Raw genomic sequence first — 18,660 nt, 5'->3', positions numbered from 1 at the left:
AGATGCATACTTTCAAGATATTTTCAGGTCCTCTTTATCCTGATATATAGAACAACAGACTTTCTTACACAGATATTAATTACAACAGGTATTACTCTAGAGGAAAAAACAGCTTCTCAAAACAGCTTCAGTTCCAGCTTCGTTTCCTTGCTCAGCAAGGACTAAATTCTGTCTCTGGCTTTGTACTGCACAGACATTTCAACGCTGGGTAATACTCTGCTAATAAAAATAGCACTACATCTGGCATTACATCTTCTGGGACTGATTTACTCAAGATTAGAAAACTACACTGCTGCTCCCATTGTTACATATATTTATTCAAGAACTGAGTTTTTATTAGTTGGCTAAAAAAATATATTAATATTTATAATTATGTAACTTAGCTAAAGAAATTGAATTAAATCTTTTCTTTTGATTTGTAAAGGTTGTCAAAAGGATTTTCTGCTGAACAGCAGTGCATGTTTACTTCTTGAATTACTCTGAGGAATCAGGGATATCTGCATGGTGTATATGATTACACAGATTATGTATTGATTTAATATTGTAAATCCTATCATTTGTACTAGGGAATGTTTCATATTCTATGTGAAATGTCTCAGCACTCTATGCCTTGTGTAAGCATACAGTGACAAGCACCTCCACCTTGATAGATTTTGCTGTCTAAATAGTCAAGATGACTGATTAAATAAACTTTAAGAGCTGAGTTTTGGTTACCTTTGCTAAATGCCATCATGACCATTTTTTTATTCATAGTTCAAAAATTTATAGTGACCACAGAGATTTTACATGTAAAAATATAATCACTTATTATGATGCTTCTCTAATGGCATTACTGATAAGTGCATTTTTATAACTCTTTTCAAGCAAAACAGAAAAAAATCTTTTCCATTTTCTCTATAGTGCATCACAGCAAGCTCTACTCTAGCACTGACAGTAATATCATCTTTAAAATAATGGCATAAATATATGCTATGCATCAATAAAATGATAGATTAACATGTAGTTGTATAAATTAATTATGCAATATACCTAAAAAATAACAGCAATGACAAAGAAATGAAATATAATGTTGGAAAGGGTGAGAGCTTTTTGCAATTCCTGCTGGGTTACATTCAGAATTTTTGACAATTTCCAATCCACACCCTACTCCATAGCTAGGATCTGATCATACACTTTCAAAGATAGTAGACTTTTTCAGTTGGTTCATGATGAAACATGAAAATTAAAAAAAAACACAAAACTGTTCTGCACTTATGAAATAAATTTTTCAACATAAAAAGTCAGGAGAATGTTTTAGTGCAATTCATGTATTTCCCAGCACAGCTAATGAGGAGTTTTTAATTCAATTGCATTTTTATTGTATATTATTTAATTATTATCACACTTCATTTAACTGAATTCTCCACACAACTTTACATATACAGAAATTCATATTTGAAAAAGTTTAGTAAGCAGTCAGTACAGCTATATATTAGGCAACTTTAGCATGGAGGAATACGATTTCTCATAATCATTTTGTCTAAGCAGACATTAAGGCAAAGACCAGAAAAAAAAGACCAGAAAAGAAATACTTTAAAATATATGAAGCCATTATATATGAATTCATTATATATGAATATATTAAGCCATTGCAAGATGTACACAAAACAGGCATGAAGATGTCACCAGGACGCTTACTAAAAAGGGAGAAGGACAACTATTAGAGGAAAAAATGAATAGACAAAACAGGTGATGGAGGGCCTGGGTCATTAAGGAAGTAAAGGCATGAAGATCTGATATGGAACTGTGAAAGGCCTTTGAGAAACCAAGAACATAAGGATTTTCCATTTACTTCTGTGGACAGTGCAGGCAGGTTTCTTAAAGTGAAGGACTAACAATAGGAAAACATATGCTAGATAAAAAGGAATGGAAGAAATCACAGGAGTGATCATCTGCTTCTGGAATTCACAGGCTTGGGAATTTGTAAAAACAGTACTAAGGCTACTAGTAAGATCTTCATTACATATCTGAAAGTCTTCAAAGATCTGTAAAAGATCATAGAAAACATGGGATTTCTTGTTAGTTCACACCAACGGAAATAAAAACAGTGAACAGCTTAGCAATAGGATATTGTATGATTCTTCTGAAGAACGATACATTCCATTCTGAGTCTAATTGTCTTCTGCATACTGGTCCTCCATGAAAAGCCGGTGTGAAAACACAGTTTCTATGTGGGGTAAGAGAGAATCAATAGAACTTCAAACGTGTAATTCAATATTAATACTCCTGAAATTGTCCAGTAGCCAGATTTCTACATTTTAGGACAATGGCGTTTTAAGCTTGGATTAGTCTTATCAAAGGTTGAATCTGTTTAGTGGGAAACTGCTTGTAACATAATATTTATAACATTTATTTTCCTGTCCTAATCTTGTCATGCTTACAGGTCCCAATCTGGATGGAGGTCTTGTTGCGCTAGACATTGCAGAAACTCAGAGAAGGCATTTACTAGCGGCAATTCTGAACACACCAGACAATACATGAACTGGAACATGACATATGAATGAGGTAAACAACATACGTCTTGGGGAGCCATCATTTAAGTACAGTGGTTACTTTTCTGTCTCACTGATTTCTACCAGAGCTTGGCAAGCTCAGGTCATTTCAGTGCCAGTCTCAAAACCGACATGTCCTAAGAGTATCACATAGAAAAATGGCAGTTGAGGAACTCTGCACAGTGAATGTTTCTGATCACATGGCTGGATTTCATAAGTAAATATATATGCAATTATTTGTATATGGAGAACAAAAATAGGAATTAAGCCCAAGTTGTTCACTTTATCCATCTCACGTTCACTTCAGTAGGCTGGGCTTGACTCTGGGTACTAAATTGCAGAGCAGGTGCATGCCACAGTGTCCCCCCATCACCCATGTCAGCACCCCTTTGGGAAGGTGGATTTTGAGCAGTAGAGGGCCTACAGGTACCACTCCTGTAAGCACTTCGGCACCTGAGATCACACACAGGCAATCAGGGTGTGCACTTGGATCCGGGCACTGGGAAGTCCCCGGGTCCCACATTTTGGAAATGCTGTTTCTTTTCATCAGTGTCCTCAACCTCAACCATTCTGTGTCAATTTATATTATTCTAAGAAATGCTACAGTAAATTTTTACTGAGTATGTGAATCTCAGTAATAGTGTTGTTGAGTATATGATGATCTAAAGATATATATAATGTCTTTTGGGAGATTTAATCTCTTATATGAAGTCAGATGACAGCACTAGAAAAAACAGACTAAGCTTCATTGACAGAGACCTTTTTCAAGCCACTCTTGAGCTACACACATTGTAAATTTCACCAGGTCTATCATTCATCATTCCTATTTCCTACATTACAACACCTCTCTTTGCTCCTGGGAGCAAAAATACGTGCTAAAACTTCAGAAAAATGTTAAAAAGTTACTGATTGTGTCAGGGCTCAGAAAAGAAGGTGGGTAGTCTGGTCATGAGACCAGAACATCTGGTTTTGCTTTGGCAGAAGGTTTCCCAAGAGCAGCTTCATTTAAGTTTCCCCACACAACTTAAAACTAGCAAAGCAGAATACGGAGCTGCCATCAAGCCCTTACGAGCTCACCTGTCCACAGTTCTTAAACTTGTGTATACACTATAATCTCACTGGACTCATTTTAAAAAAAATCTATATCAATATAAATTATTCCAACAATAGTAAACTTAGATTTTTTTTCATTTAAACAAGTGTTCTTCCACACTCTTTTACATACACAAGTTGATTCATAATATAATTCAAGCAAATGCTTTAAAAAAACTATATATATGTAAGTATATATCACACTACTCAGAAGTCTGACTTCCTTTGAGAACAGACTTTCTGCAGTAAGTATCTCAATATCTTTGTTTTCAGCTATTACTCTTTGCATAAAATATTTAAATATTCATTGTCTGATAGAGAAAATGGGAATAACTGTGCCCTCATTGGATGCAAATTCTCTTTAACTTCATAGAAAACCAGCAAAATACAGCTGTTCAGGATTATTCAGAGTAGAAGCTATGGAACATTGGTGTTCTGACTTGAAAATATTTAGTAGAATTCAGGATGAGAATATGTGAATAGTTAAATAAATATTTGATTTCATTTGAGTATTTAAAAATGTAACATTCTCAAAATGGCAACTCCTTCCCTGGAGCATACACTGTTAATGATAAAATGCATGGAAAGACTGTATAAGATCATTAGTGTACACCTTTGCAGCAAAGGAGAACTCTTGCTGTGAATGAGTGTTCTTTACCATACATTTTTATTGCTGTCTCGTCTGGTTTTAAATGTTCCAAATGATTTGGCGTCTCCAATATAACAAGGCATGCCATTACACAGTCTAGTAAGTCTCACTGTCAGAAAATATTACCTGATTTTCAGTTAAAATTTTGCTTTCTTAATTCATCACATTCCTAATTTCATATTTTTCATACTTCCTTAAGTAAGCCCCTCCATCTTCAGTGCCTGAAATTTTGAAGTGCTTACATAGTTGTTTCTGTAAGTATTTGATTGTAAAATGCATATACTTATAGATCTAGACCGATATAATGATCAGCCAACTAATGTGTACATATAGCCATTGGTTGTAAGATTATACATAGTTAGTATGTTTTCAACATTTTCTTATACAATTAAACATAAACGAACTGGCATTGCCTTATAGAAAACTTTGGAAAAGAATTAAAAATAATTTTTAATACTTTGTCTATATTTGTTACTAATTGCCCATGAGAACCCAAGAAGATTAGCACAGTGGTATGTCTGTGATAAGTTTCTGGGAACAGGTATATGGGTAGAGCACTCACTAATTACAAGTAAGCCAAAAGAAGAAAATACCTGTGAATAATATTTAGAATATTTGCTTGTCCAACTGTAGCAACTGTCAGATTTATTCCAGTGCCAGACCTAACTGTGCATAAAAGAGAAACTGGAAGTAAAGACCACTCTCAAGCCTAAATGTGCAGAGCCCTTCCCATTTCTCATTGCTTACATCTTTCGGCCCAGCTGAAGTGCAGCCATGAGCAGGCTAAACATCTGTCCTGTTGTTAAGGAGAACCATGCTTAGAATATGCACTGATGGACTGGACATTGTGTGCTTGTCCCTCCACATACCATGTTCATTCTTGTCATGATAAGGTGATCCACAGGTTTTTCTTAGGCTTAGTGTTAGGGCTTGACCTTCCTCTTGTTAGGCCCTCAAACCCAAGTAAGGTTTAACGTGGATGGCAGAACATGGGCTTGAGTGCAGATTCGTCTCCAGTTTGACCAACAGTGCATCTAAAACTATAAAAACCTATCTGCCTCTTAATCTGTGCTTAAAATTTTTTGTCAGAGAAGAACCTTCATGCCAAACTCCAGACTGGAGAAAGGCAACTAGTTATCCAGGGAAAACACTCCTGTTTCACGACTGTCTATCCTTATCAACAGGAAACTGGACAACTTTCTTGACCTTTCTTATTCCAGGACACTGTGACAGCTGTGGTAGCCATGAAAACCCATGGAAACATGGGTTTCTCCATCAGAGGTTAGGAATAAACTTTGGCACACAACTGTTCCTGGCATTACGATAATGTAGCATAACCTGAACAATATCATAACAGAATTAATGTGGGGCTTCTGAACAAGATTTCCTATTGCATCAGAAAGGGTAATCATCTGATCTGGTGCATTTTTCACACGAGTTTTAGAGTACCACTATGACAATCTATGAAATTCAATAGTGACCTAAAAGTTCTGGTCCAGGTCTTCACTGATCATAGTGTAGACACAATGGATCAGTATTATGGGTGAAGTTCTGAGGATGTGAGTACGAATTCTCTATGTGACAGCAGGATAGGATGGCTAAAGCTTGTTATATTCAGGAGAAAATGTGAAATCAGTCTCATGAACTTAGTTTTCTCTAAGAAATACAAAGATAATGGAAAAGTATAAAAGCAAAAAACCCCCAACAAAACCCTCAGAAATCACTAGTCCACAGCAATGCAAGCAAAAGATTACAGCTGTGAAATCATATCAGTTATGTAGCAAACTAAGAAGCCAAATACCTCTTGTTAATGCCTCCCACTGAGCAGCTAATCCCTATAAAGCTTTCAGATGCTCGGTGTTGTATAAAACACTGTTATACAGATTAGCTGAACACCGTCCAAATTGTTTGCCAGTCATGCAGCCTTCCACAGTCATGTCAATATGGAATTTGTACGTTGAGCAATTAGTATGGGAGATACTTAAATAATTTAAGAATCAAATTCCAAAATATAGATCCTCAAAAGTCCTCTTCACGTGTCCAACAGATCTAGACATACTAATCTTCTTGCATTTAAACTATCTGGTCAACACTGGACACGAACACAATCAAAATTTCGTAACTGACCATCTTATGCATAACGTCTACAAGGATAAAGAGTGGCCATGTGAAGAGGTACTGATGTCCTTTTACCTAAGAACAACTGGTTGCAGGACGCAGCTGGGTGGTTGCGCTCCCAGATTAAAATCCCTCCTTTCCCTTGGGAAAATCTGACTTTATATCTTCTCCCCAGAGATCCATGTTCTAACCAACAGATTACAGTACATTGGACATTGGGATTCTCTTAGTCTCTCTTTTTCTAGTTCTTTCTACTTCATATAAATTCGTTAAATATTAAATGGAGCAGAAGCTACAGCAGAAGTGCTGTAATCATCTGACAGCTAAAGCATCTGTCAGCTCCAGCCCACTAAAAAAAGTTATTCCATATAAATCAAAACAGTCTCAATTAGAAAGACTGAGAAATGCCCAACTCTATAGTCTATACCACAATAAGGACTTGGAAAAGAACAATGAGAGTCAGGAATATTCTTGAATTCAATATATTCCGTTCTTTTCTAGCTAAGTATTTTAGGATCTGATAGTGTCTAGAAGGATGAATTTTCATCTCATATGATGGCGTCTAGTCTAGTATAACTGATGGCGCTGAAATTAAAATGATATAAGCCAAGAGTCAGTGGACCATTTTAAAATTACAGCATCATTTTCAATTAAGACAACAAGGTAGAGGAGCAAACTACTGTATTTTTTCCTGTGAAGCATTTCTCTTTGTCAGAAGCGTAAGAAAGATTAATAATGAGTTTTTCAGAGGAAATCACTAGTATAATATTATTTGTAGAAAAAAAAAGAGATTTTGTCTTGGCAACGTCATATAGCCAACCACAAGACAAAACTTAAACCCAAAAATGATACTAAAGTTTGCCAATGTCTCTCTTCTGTTGGAAGGCTCAAAACTGGAGGCTGTGTTATACGTGTGTCAAAAGAGTGCTGTGTAAAGGGGGATAATCACGTCCTGTGGTCTCTGTCCCTATTCACACAGCCCAGGAAGCTCTTGGTCTTCATTGCTGCCAAGGTCACTGTTGGCTCATGCTCAGCCTGCGGCCCACCAACCCCCAGGACCTTCTCCACCGAGCTGCCCCCAGCCAGGCAATCCCAGCCGGTGTTGATGCCAGGGTCTCTTCCTTCCCAGGAGTGGGATTTGAATTTGTCTTTCTCAAATTTCACAAGGTTGGACCATTCCTCCAGCCATCCTAGGCTCCTCTAGATGTCAGCTCAAGCCTTGAAAGTATTGAACGGTATACCCAAATGGGTATCATCTGCAAACTTAGCGAGCAAGCATTCTGTCACCTCTTCTAAGTTATTGATAAAGTTGTTAAAAATGACCAGTCCCAGGACAGACCCCTGCAATGCTTATAACTGGCCTCCATGCAGAGTACAACGCATTAATAACTGCCTTCTGAGCCTGACCATCCAGCCAGTTTGTTTTTTACTCATTTGGTTTTCCACCCTTCATGGCAGTAATGGCCTAACTAGGGTACAAGAATATTGTGGGAGACTGTTAAAAGCCTTACTAAAGTCAAGGCAAATGACATCTTGTGCACTCCCATTATCTACAAATCCAGACATTTTACCATAGAAGGTAATCACGTTGGTCAGGCATCATTCACCCTTGGTAAATCCATGCTGACTGTTCCCCATTCCCTTATTCTCCCTTCATGGGTCTTGAAACATCTTCCAAGAGGATTTGCTCCATCGTTTTCCCAGGGACTGAAGTGAGGCTGTGCACCCCATAATTCACCAGACTGTCCTTTTGGCCTCTTTTCTTGAAGACAAGCGCAACACTTGCGTCCCTCCACCACTGAGGGTGGACCCCGTCTCCATAACCTTTCATACGTGGCAGAGGGTGACTATGCAAGAGAATCAGACAGTTCTCTCTGCACCCACGGATGCAGCCAATCTTGTTGCCCTTGATGTCCCTTGCAAGTCTTCACTAGAGATCAGCTTTGGCTTTCCTGACACAGGAAGCCTGACACATTTCCTGGCCCAGACAATGTTTCTAAATTTGTTCTTTGTAGCCCCTCCTTGCTTCCAACTCTTCTATGCTGCTTTTTGCATTGGAGTTCTGTCACAAGTAAGCTGTCTAGCTAAGCCAGGCTACTTACCTTCCCAAGTATCAGGACAGATCATTCCTGCATGTGGATAATACTGTCCTTGAACACCAGCAAGCTTTCCTGAGTAACTTTACTCTTCAGATCTGCCTCCCATGAGTAGCAGATCCAGCTGTGTTGCCACCCTTAGTTGTCCCATCTAGCACATAGCCAGAAATTATCCATGACTCCCTCTAGAAATCTTCACTGTTTCCATCCTGCATGTTTGTTCTTTCAGCAAATGTCAGGGACATTAAAGTTTCCCTCTTTCAGACCTGTCAGACCCTCCAGAAATGTCCACAGGACTTCTGACATCCTCGCCCTGTTGCAGCCCTAAATCCCGTAAGATTCTTAATTTCTAAACTCTTAGGACTAGCAATCCCCTTTAGCTCTCAGAAAGCCTCAATACATTTTGAAAAAATCTAGAATTTCCACTTCTAGCAAAATTTTGATATGTTATGTCCAGGGAAAATAAAACAACCTCCATTTCTTTTGAACTTTCTAATTTTCATGCAAAATTGATTCTAGTTTTTTAATTACTCAATTTCACCTTATACATCAAGCTCAAGGCATAATTATTTGATCCTGTCTTCTCTAAAACAGCTGAATATAATGAATCCACAGCTTTCTTCTCTCATGCCCCCCCAAAAAACTTAAGACTCTGTCCCCCTGAACTCCAGGAGACTAAAAGAAAAAAAGAATGAGACATATCTGAAACCCGTGAACCAATATCCACAACTTGGGGATGCTTATATGTCATGTAATTGGGGAAGTATGATAAAAGGAATACATTCTCTGTTCAGGTTGTTCCCTTTTAGTTTAGATTTTACGAAATGAAATGAAATGAAATGAAATTCTGTTCAATTTAGTCATGTTTATTTAATGCAGAAAGCGTCCCAAACAATGGAGCTTAGAAAAGTATTCATCTTTTATCATCCTTCCAAATTTCTACAAGAAGATTAAAATCTATTCATCTTGCAGCATGTCTATGTGTGGTTCACATTCTCCTTTATCAGCTTAGCTTGTTTGCTTGTGTTTATCACACTGTCTGTTTTTTTGGCTTGAGACAGAAGATGTGTGCATGGATTAATTCTATGCCAGAGTTTGCGGAAGCTCGTTTATAGTTTCATTATTATTTTAATTTGGATCTATGAACAGACATAGCATGTGATTTTTGTATACTGCAAGCTATTATTTAATAAAAGCTTTAAGTATGCTTTACAGAAAAAGAAAAAAAATTCATCCTATAAAATAAATTTTGAGGTCTAAATAACAATTCTGCCAACACTGAGTGGGCTCATCAAAAGGGCTATGCCAATCAACCACTAAAGCAGCAATAACCTTATGCACTATACTGCAAAAATGTTTTCCTGATAACACCACACACTACAATCATGTTACGTTTTCTTTGAGCATAAACTCTCTTCAGAACTGTACTACAAAAATACCTTTTAAAATGTTTATCACATTTTCTTTATAAACATTAGAAAGAATAGAGCTTGTTGTGTTCTTATAGAGAAACAATTGTTAATATTTTATTAGCTATTAATATTCTAGTATTGCTATCAGGGATAACATTTGAATGTATTGTTTTAAAACTAGGACCAAATACTTTTAAGTACAATCTCTACATAATATACCTACAACATACAATTAATAAATTTAAGAAGTATCATCACATTCGACAGACTAATATTTGCCAAGTAACTGATAACTGCATAGGACAGCATTTCACAATTACTTTTAAACTCTTCCCAGTAATGAGTATGTTTAATTGGGTAAGTAGAATATATATGATTCAACTGATTTCCTAAAAAGCAAATACTTGTCAAGCTTGGAACTCAAGAACCCTAAAAATCTATTCCTGAGAACATATTGTTACCTCTTTTTCAAACAGTAACCAAAAACTTGGAGGCATAAATGCTTATTTCTGTTAGGAAAAGGGTTTGATGACAGTGTTGGGAATTTCTATGACCCTCATTCTTTACAAACAGTATTGCCTTAGACACAGGAAAGGACCATGATGCTTCACTTACACTTCCAGACTTTGAACATGCAGCTAACCCCTATACTCTTTCTTAAGAGTTTTCTTAAAGGCTAGCAGTGCTTCTCTGGATGATATTTCTGGTATCTTCAGAGTTATTTTGTCTTGAACGATCTCTGTTAAAACAATACCCAGCAAAAAAAGATCTCTGTTCTTAATGACCCCACACATACTTTTCCTGAGGATTGTGACACGCACACGTACTTTGCACAAATGTTCTTATAGCTGATATTTAGCTGAAGTATGGATATTTCCCCAAAATTATCCCAAATGAATGAAGACATTACAGTTAAGTCACTATTTAATTGGGTATGTCAGGAATACAGATTCTTTAACAGAGAATTAGGAAAACCCTTATAACCATGGCATTCACAGTCCGCCCTGTGAAAGAATGTAAAAGCCTGCACCACTGGAGCTGTTATTCCACTGCTCCTGTTGCCAAGGCAGAAGGAGACTGTGCTGCAACAGACCAAGGCATTTGGTATCTTCCTCAGAGATAACTAGTAGCAGATAAGAGTTTCTAGAAGTGGAGTTTCTGATGCTATTTTTTCAGTCCTGACTGATAGTGGAGAAGAAATACCCAGCCTCATACAGTGAAACTAAACCAACAGAAAATAATTTTTAAGACTCCTTAAAAAATATTAATCTGACCCACAGAAAATAATTTTAACAGTTATTCATGTTCTCTGTGATTCATGATGTGCAGTCACTAAGTGCACATCCATGTAAACTGTGTAACAGAAAAATTGTATGTGATCTAAGATGTTCTGCACTGTAAGCTGTATGACAGTAACAGTGCTGAAAAGAATTAGCGTTAATTATTCGCGCTTAAAATTAACCTACTTTCTTTACAGTAAGAGAAAGTAGAGTATAGAAATACTTCTATGAAGATAAAATGACCTTCATTTAGTGACAGAGGCATAACAACAATAGATAATAGGAAATTCAATATAACACTTTCTTCAGTAGCAGGGGTAGAGCTGTAGGAATTTACTATTATTGTCTTTCTTGTAATGAGTCTGTTCAAATCATCTGTGTATCATGACTGTGTGTTAGGAACAAATTAGCTGAGCTTCAATACTCACTGATGCATTTTATTGCATTCTGACTAAAGCCACATCTTGCAGACTTCTGGAAGTTATCCTTTAATCTACTACACGCAGAATTACATTATAAATATTAAAATACATATGACACTGGAAAGTTACTAAATTTACTCCTGAATAACACACCAGAAGGCTGTGCTGCCATTCAGTGAGACCTGGACAGGCTGGAAAGCTGGGCAGAGAGGAACCTGATGAGGTTCAACAAGGGCAAGTGCAGGGTCCTGCACCTGGGGAGGAACAACCCCATGCACCAGTACGGGCTCAGGGCAGACCTGCTGGAGAGCAGCCGTACAGCGAGGGACCTGGGTGTCCTGGTGGACGACAGGTTGACCATGAGCCAGCAGTGTGCCCTGGCTGCCAAGAAGGCCAATAGCATCCTGGGGTGCATTAGGAGGAGTGTGGCCAGCAGGTCGAGGGAGGTTCTCCTTCCCCTCTACTCTGCCCTAGTGAGGCCCCATCTGGAGTACTCTGTCCAGTTCTGGATTCCCCAGTTCAAGAAAGATGAGGAGCTACTGGAGAGAGTCCAGCGGAGGGCTACGAGGATGGTGAGGGGACTGGAGCATCTCTCCTACGAGGAAAGGCTGAGCGAGCTGGGTTTGTTCAGCCTGAAGAAGAGAAGGCTGAGAGGGGACCTAATAAATGCTTATAAATATCTCAAGGGTGGGTGTAAGGAGGATGGGGCCAGACTCTTTTCAGTGGTACCCAGCGACAGGACAAGGGGCAATGGGCACAAACTGAAGCACAGGAAGTTCCACCTGAACAGGAGGAAGATCTTCTTCCCTCTGAGGGTGACGGAGCACTGGAACAGGCTGCCCAGGGAGGTTGTGGATTCTCCTTCTATGGAGATATTCAAGACCCGCCTGGACAAGGTCCTGTGCAGCCTGCTGTAGGTGACCCTGCTTCGGCAGGGGGATTGGACTAGATGACCCACAGAGGTCCCTTCCAACCCCTACCATTCTGTGATTCTGTGATTCTGTGATAATACAGCTGTTTAGTCTCAAGCATGAAGTAGTAATTATTACCTCTGAGCTGTAATTAATTGGGCAAATAAATTGTTAAGTTTTAGATGCTGATAAATAGGAGAAGGAAGCTAAGAAAAACAGCAACTGTCAGCCATATTTTAATACTAAGGAATTGTGTATCAGATAAAATTACAGCAAACACATTTATAGAACATGAACAGAGACTATGAGACAACACTAAAATACATTCTCTTAAAATGGTCACAATTCACTTCAGTATAATGTATCAGCAACTGCAGTATTTTAAAGATTATTACCAATACAGGAATTACAGATCAGTAAGTACGTTCAAGATAGATATTTCTTATATACTCTCAACTGAAGTACAAATTACAAATAAGAAGGAAGAAAAAAGAACCATCTATTACATACAGAGAAGCTGATGTACATACAAAATAAGTGAAGTGGAGAGGCAGGGAAAAGAGAATATGAAAAGAATGGAAAATTAAAGAGGACACTTACTGGTGAAAACCACATCACTTTAAGAATCCAGATTGTCAAAGAAAAATTCACAACAAGGATGATAAGCAGGAGTAGAACAAACAGGTAGAGGCAACGCTTTCTCCAGCCATAAATTCCAATTTTGTAGATGTATTCATTTTTCGGCCTCTCTAGGCTAGTGCCTGGTGTTGTTGTAGTGTATTGTTCACGTACCATCTGCTATGTAAAAATAAAAAAAAGGACTGCTTAGTTGTTTGAGTTAAATTAAAATATTTATATAAAAACTGAAAGAAAATATGAAGAGATAGTTTTAATAGCAAGTTACTAGAAACTAGAAACGCTTATGAAGTTTTACCTGGAAAGCATTTTCATGATGTCCCATTCAAATTACACTTACAACTTACTTTTCGGTATACATGATGTGATGTTTTCACATATAAACTGCATCATTTGCCATTTTCAGGAGACTTAAATTTATTTTATCCTACATAGAATGGCAACACTTTCCTCCGATTTTTTGCAATATTCTAATTGTCTCATCACAAAATATTTCACCGGATCGTATCACACGCTGCTTCTCACAGAACAATATTATTTTACTGTAAAAATAGTTACAAGTGGTAACGACACCTTGTAAGCATAGGTTTAAAAACACTTCTACATATTCTTTCCTCAATTCAGTAACAAAAAGCATTCTTTGTGTTGCAAAACTTAACTGTGTATCACTGGAATGTCAAAATATGTTAGGCTTCAGAATCTGTATATAAAGAAATGAAATGGTTCTTAATAACGTAAAGGAAATAATGACTTCTCAATTTATCAGATATTCATATTTCAAGATATATTAGCAATAAAAACATTACTTACCGGGTTATAACAACTTCCTTCACTTAATCTTATTGTTCTTAAATAAGCATTCTTTGAATTTAAAGAATCTTACCAGGTTGCACTTCCTTAAAACATGAAGTTAATCACTAATTTCCACCTCTACAGCACAGAGATCACCAACAATTCAAACCATTCATTAAAGCTTACAAATAAAGCCAAGAGAACAAAATCTCAGCAGCTGAAGCTGCTTTTCTAGAACAACAGTAGGCAACATCTGTCTCATTTCCACCAATATAAAATGAAAGAAAAAAACCCAATCATGGTTGTCAAAAAGAAAATCGATATTGTAAGTTCAGACACTTCCCATGAGCAAGTACATCCCCAGGCATCTTACATGATGACCAAAAACCGGTCAACTTTCCTACAATATAATGTTCCTAAATGAGCGTGCCTCCCGATCGGTTTCACACAAGGTCTCCTCTCAATTCTGAATTTACTCCTGGAAATGAGATCACTGTGCTCTGCTCACACAACTTTCAAAACGTGATTAAATTACATCCTTGCCCAGCTGCTGAATTACTACTCTAAGTCCTTAAAGATGCTCCTTTGAAGTCTCCTGCAGAGCCATCTTATGTCTGTAACAAGCTTGTGGCTGCCAGTTCTAACCCTCATCTTTAGAAAGATGTCATCTTTTGTTCCTGCAGCTTCCTTTCGAACTACAAGACAGAGGAACACAAGGTAAGTTTTCAACTGAACAGAAGTTCATGCACTATCTCTTTGCATATATGCAGTACTAATCTTACTTCTGCACTTCCATTCAAAAATCTTTTACTTTGTTGTTTATTTATTTTAAAAAATGAGACTTCATCATCATCAGTTCACAATGAAACTGTGCTACAGCTATTATGGGACAATATTCTAATTAATTTTTTGCTGCTATCAGTCTCAGTTGCTCATGATACTGTGTGCATAAATATTTTCATCTGCTGAAAATGCTGAAAATAGTATAATGATTTATTAGTGGAGGATCATAGATTCTGAAACAACTTGGCTTAACATTACTGCAAAACATTGTAGATTTACAAGATGTTACTTAATATTCACCATATGAACTATGTTTGTTTAGAACTATTAGATTATATTTTTCAATTCCATGTATTACTCAAGCACCTAGTACTGATTATAGGATATTGTTTATATATGAGCTGCTATTATTTTTTTGCTGTTTTCCTGCTAATCATTGTATAACAAACCATACCACTCACAGAGAAGTTGCCCTTTATCTTAAATCTACTTTACCATGCTCTGCCAAGTAAGACAAATTGGGACATTTATACATACAATGGGTTTCATAAAATGCTTAGAAAGACCTTTACCCTTACTTCTACAAGGATTTTTCCTGAACACCGTAAGTTATGGGATAGGATGCAGTACCTGTTATCTGGTGACACCAACAGATACACTTTGAGAAATAACCGTGCAGTTCTTGCTCAGGTATAGCACAACTATCTAATATCTGAACACAGGGTATCCCCTGAGTTTCTTACTGTTCCCTTCACTGCACATACTTGTTAAGTGTCAGTGTAACAGGAAAGAAGATAGATGGCAGCTACAGGAATTTCCGTAGTAATAGAAGCCCCCTTCATGAGACAGACTTGCCTTTTTTTTAACGAGATAAATAAAATCCACTTCTAAGAACAATTAAAAGGTTATTTCAATAGGGCTGTGGGAAAATGGACCATTTTTCAGAAACTGCAGAGTCTCCTGAAGTTACCTGAGCCTTTGACAACAAGTCTCTGGCTGTGGCATCGAAGCTTTGCCTGTTCCTTGTGTTACTGTCCGCTACAGCTTCAAGGTAAATATTGCAGTAGAAACACTGTTTATGATAAAGAGTAAATGAATTCTCAGATCTTTACATTTTTATGTCAGCCTCACCATAGTGGTCTCTGAGGTTGGGATTCATCTCATGGTGGTAGATACCACAGATTTAGCCTTCAATATCTGAGCCAGTCAACATGGACGCCCTTTATGGTCAATGGAGATAAACCTATCCCTGCTGGGAATTCTTTATCTGACTTATTTTAGATGTGTATTTCAGACATCCAATGAACTGCACCTTAGATGTGCTTAACTTCTCTCCACAAAAAGAGAAATAAAGAGAGCCTGGGATGACTTTTTCATATGTACACACCTACATGGCTTAGGCATACACATTTGGTCAAATTAATTCCAACCAGAATGATTTCTAGAAGCATGTAATTTAAGAAGAAGATAGGATTCTTTTGATTTCTGTTCTCCTCTGTTCCATTTTTTGACCTGTTGTAAAACATTTATTGTGTCAGCTGAGAGTTTTCTATATAATGTATTATGTGCTGATGTTTAATGAGGTGAGGTCAAAATCCATTATGCATTTCACTAAAAAGCCTGTGAGTTTTGTGGTTGTTTTCAGCCCTTCAGAAATTTCACAGGGGACATCTCCCAGTGCAGCGTTGCTCCCTGCACAAATTATTTTTTCTTAACAGAAAACAGTTTTGTTGTTCCTGAGCATTATTAATACTGCTGAAAATTGCTTTGGTCCTAGCAAATGGGTAATGCTGGCCTAGACAACTGACTGCTTTGAAAAGGACTTATCTACTTAATATAATATTTCACGATTTTTAAGAGAATTAGTGGCCCAGTACCAAGTAATCACAGGGGAAATCCTTTAAGAATTGATACTGTTGGACTGTTTGAATCAACTTACCATATCACTTATACGTTCATGGGCTGAAATCACATAGGAGAATAAACTCAGACCTGTCTGGAGAAGTCAGAGAGAAATTCTTTTATAGGTTTGGGCAGTTTTAGGTAGCTGGGCTGAAAGAAAACCTTAGACAGGCAGAACTCGTAGTTGGCTGATGAAGTCTGCCACGATTCAAGAGAGACTCTTAGAAGGAAAACAACAGATCTTTAGTACTATGATGAAAAATGTGATTTTTTTAATGGAATAACCACGAAACTGTAAGTTGGTTGTGTAGGAGTATACTAAACAGACACCAAGAAGGAAGTGGTTCCTTAGATGTCTGGGTGTACACTAGTTGGAGAAGCAAGAAGTTTGCACAACGAACAATGACTTTGGTAACTGTTATCTTTATATTCTTTTACAAGCAGGCTGCACACAGTCACAAACTACAGAGAGTAAGAACACTCCTGGCAAACTATAGTGCAGATAGAATGGCAATTTAGTTTCAGAATGAAAATTCTGACGTCACTCAAATGGGCCATGAAAACATGTATTATTTGGATGATGTCAGTAGTGCCATAATAATAAAAAAATCTCCTACTTCATTGGAAGTGGAATTTCTTGGTGTTCCTACTTAGGGGCCCACACAATCAGAAGTCAAAGAGGATTAAGGTCAACTACTCACGTATTCCTTACAGATTTTTGTATATGTGGCAATAATTCATGGGATCAAGCTCTATCATGCTGGTTTGCTATCTGAAAGTATTTTCCAATTGCCATCACCTGTTTTACTGAGATCCATTTTTATCCAATTACTTCTTGCCCATTTGCTGATTTAAAACATATACTGAATGCTAATTAGCTGCCAAAAGATTTGTCACAGATTTTAAATGATAGATACAACTTGTGTATTACTTGTACACTTCAGATCTTTTGACCATGTGAGATTTTCTCATGTGTTCAGGCATTACTTGTAAGTGTTGCACATAATGCATGAAGTTCATGCCTACAGGATACACATAAGCTGCTGACGAAAGAGCTGTATGCTCTTTACATTGCGTTACTAAAGGTGCCCCCTAAAAATACTTACATGACAGAACATTTCCTTGGATTGATTCCATCTTTTTCCATGCAAGACTTGGAGACTGGCCTCTGTGATTTGCAGGATTCAGAGGCCCAGGAGATTTTTATATTAATACACAGACATTGAAAAACTGTCCATCAACAATGTTACTGTTGGATTTAGGTTAGTTTAGGCATCAAGTTCAAAAAACTATCCTGACAGTTCTGTAATAATCAATTAAGACAGCTGTGTTTTGAAGAAGGAATTTGCAAACTTATCAGCAAGCCTACTTGGGAAGGCAAGCCTGAGCAGAAGCTTGTTAATCATATTATGTTCAGGAATTAATCCTACAGGCAATTCGTATCTGTAGGAATTACTGAAGTCAGAATACTATTTCAATTAAAATAAGCAATCTCAGTTTATCTCAACTGTACAAATGTTTTCACTGTTTTTGTTCATAAATAGCTATGTTATTCTCTTGAACATAAATAAAATTCTCCTTAATGCACAGTTCAGAATTCAAGTACTTTGTCATGTTGTCATAAAGCAACTAATAATAAAAAACTATTAGAAAGCATAATTTAAATAAAACTACTTGGTTAATACTAATATCCAACTATGATTCCAGTAATAATTATATAATTATTAGCACTTGGTATTTTTGAACTGTTCCCAACTGTGTTGGTATTTTCATCAAAGACACAACAAGAGTAGCACTCAGAACCTTTTCAAGTAAGAGTTAAGATGAACTGGTGAGGTTTTATGAAGATATTTGCATCACTAATGCTCATACTATAGACGTTCTTTTGAAAGGAAGCTTCAGTGATCAGTGCTTCTACTCTTCTCTCCTTACATGAAGGATATTCATTTGCAAGCAAGAAAATTCACAGTACGTGTGGGGATGAAAGAGGTGATATGCTAAACTAAAACAATTCAGCAGGAAGACCATTTTAATTA

At 37.1% G+C, this 18,660-nt stretch overlaps 1 protein-coding gene across 11 annotated transcripts in view; it reads right to left on the bottom strand.

Annotated features, from left to right (window-relative positions):
* SGCG (sarcoglycan gamma) overlaps positions 1–18,660 on the bottom strand; it is a 150,834-nt gene that overhangs the window by 62,533 nt on the left and 69,641 nt on the right. For 7 of the 11 annotated variants that reach the window (XM_075419235.1, XM_075419226.1, XM_075419266.1 and 4 more), the window contains one exon: positions 13,112–13,309. In XM_075419235.1, coding sequence (XP_075275350.1) covers positions 13,112–13,309 — 198 coding nt within the window. Of the gene's footprint in view, positions 1–13,111; positions 13,310–13,806; positions 13,828–18,660 lie in introns of those variants that run through there. The other 4 variants (XM_075419276.1, XM_075419257.1, XM_009943206.2 and 1 more) reach the window with 2 other exon arrangements.

This window comes from Opisthocomus hoazin, chromosome 1, assembly GCF_030867145.1.
Source record: "Opisthocomus hoazin isolate bOpiHoa1 chromosome 1, bOpiHoa1.hap1, whole genome shotgun sequence".
Lineage (NCBI taxonomy): Eukaryota > Metazoa > Chordata > Aves > Opisthocomiformes > Opisthocomidae > Opisthocomus > Opisthocomus hoazin.
The sequence above is the reverse complement of the archived record's forward strand: the minus strand, read 5'-3'. Positions and strand labels throughout refer to the sequence as shown.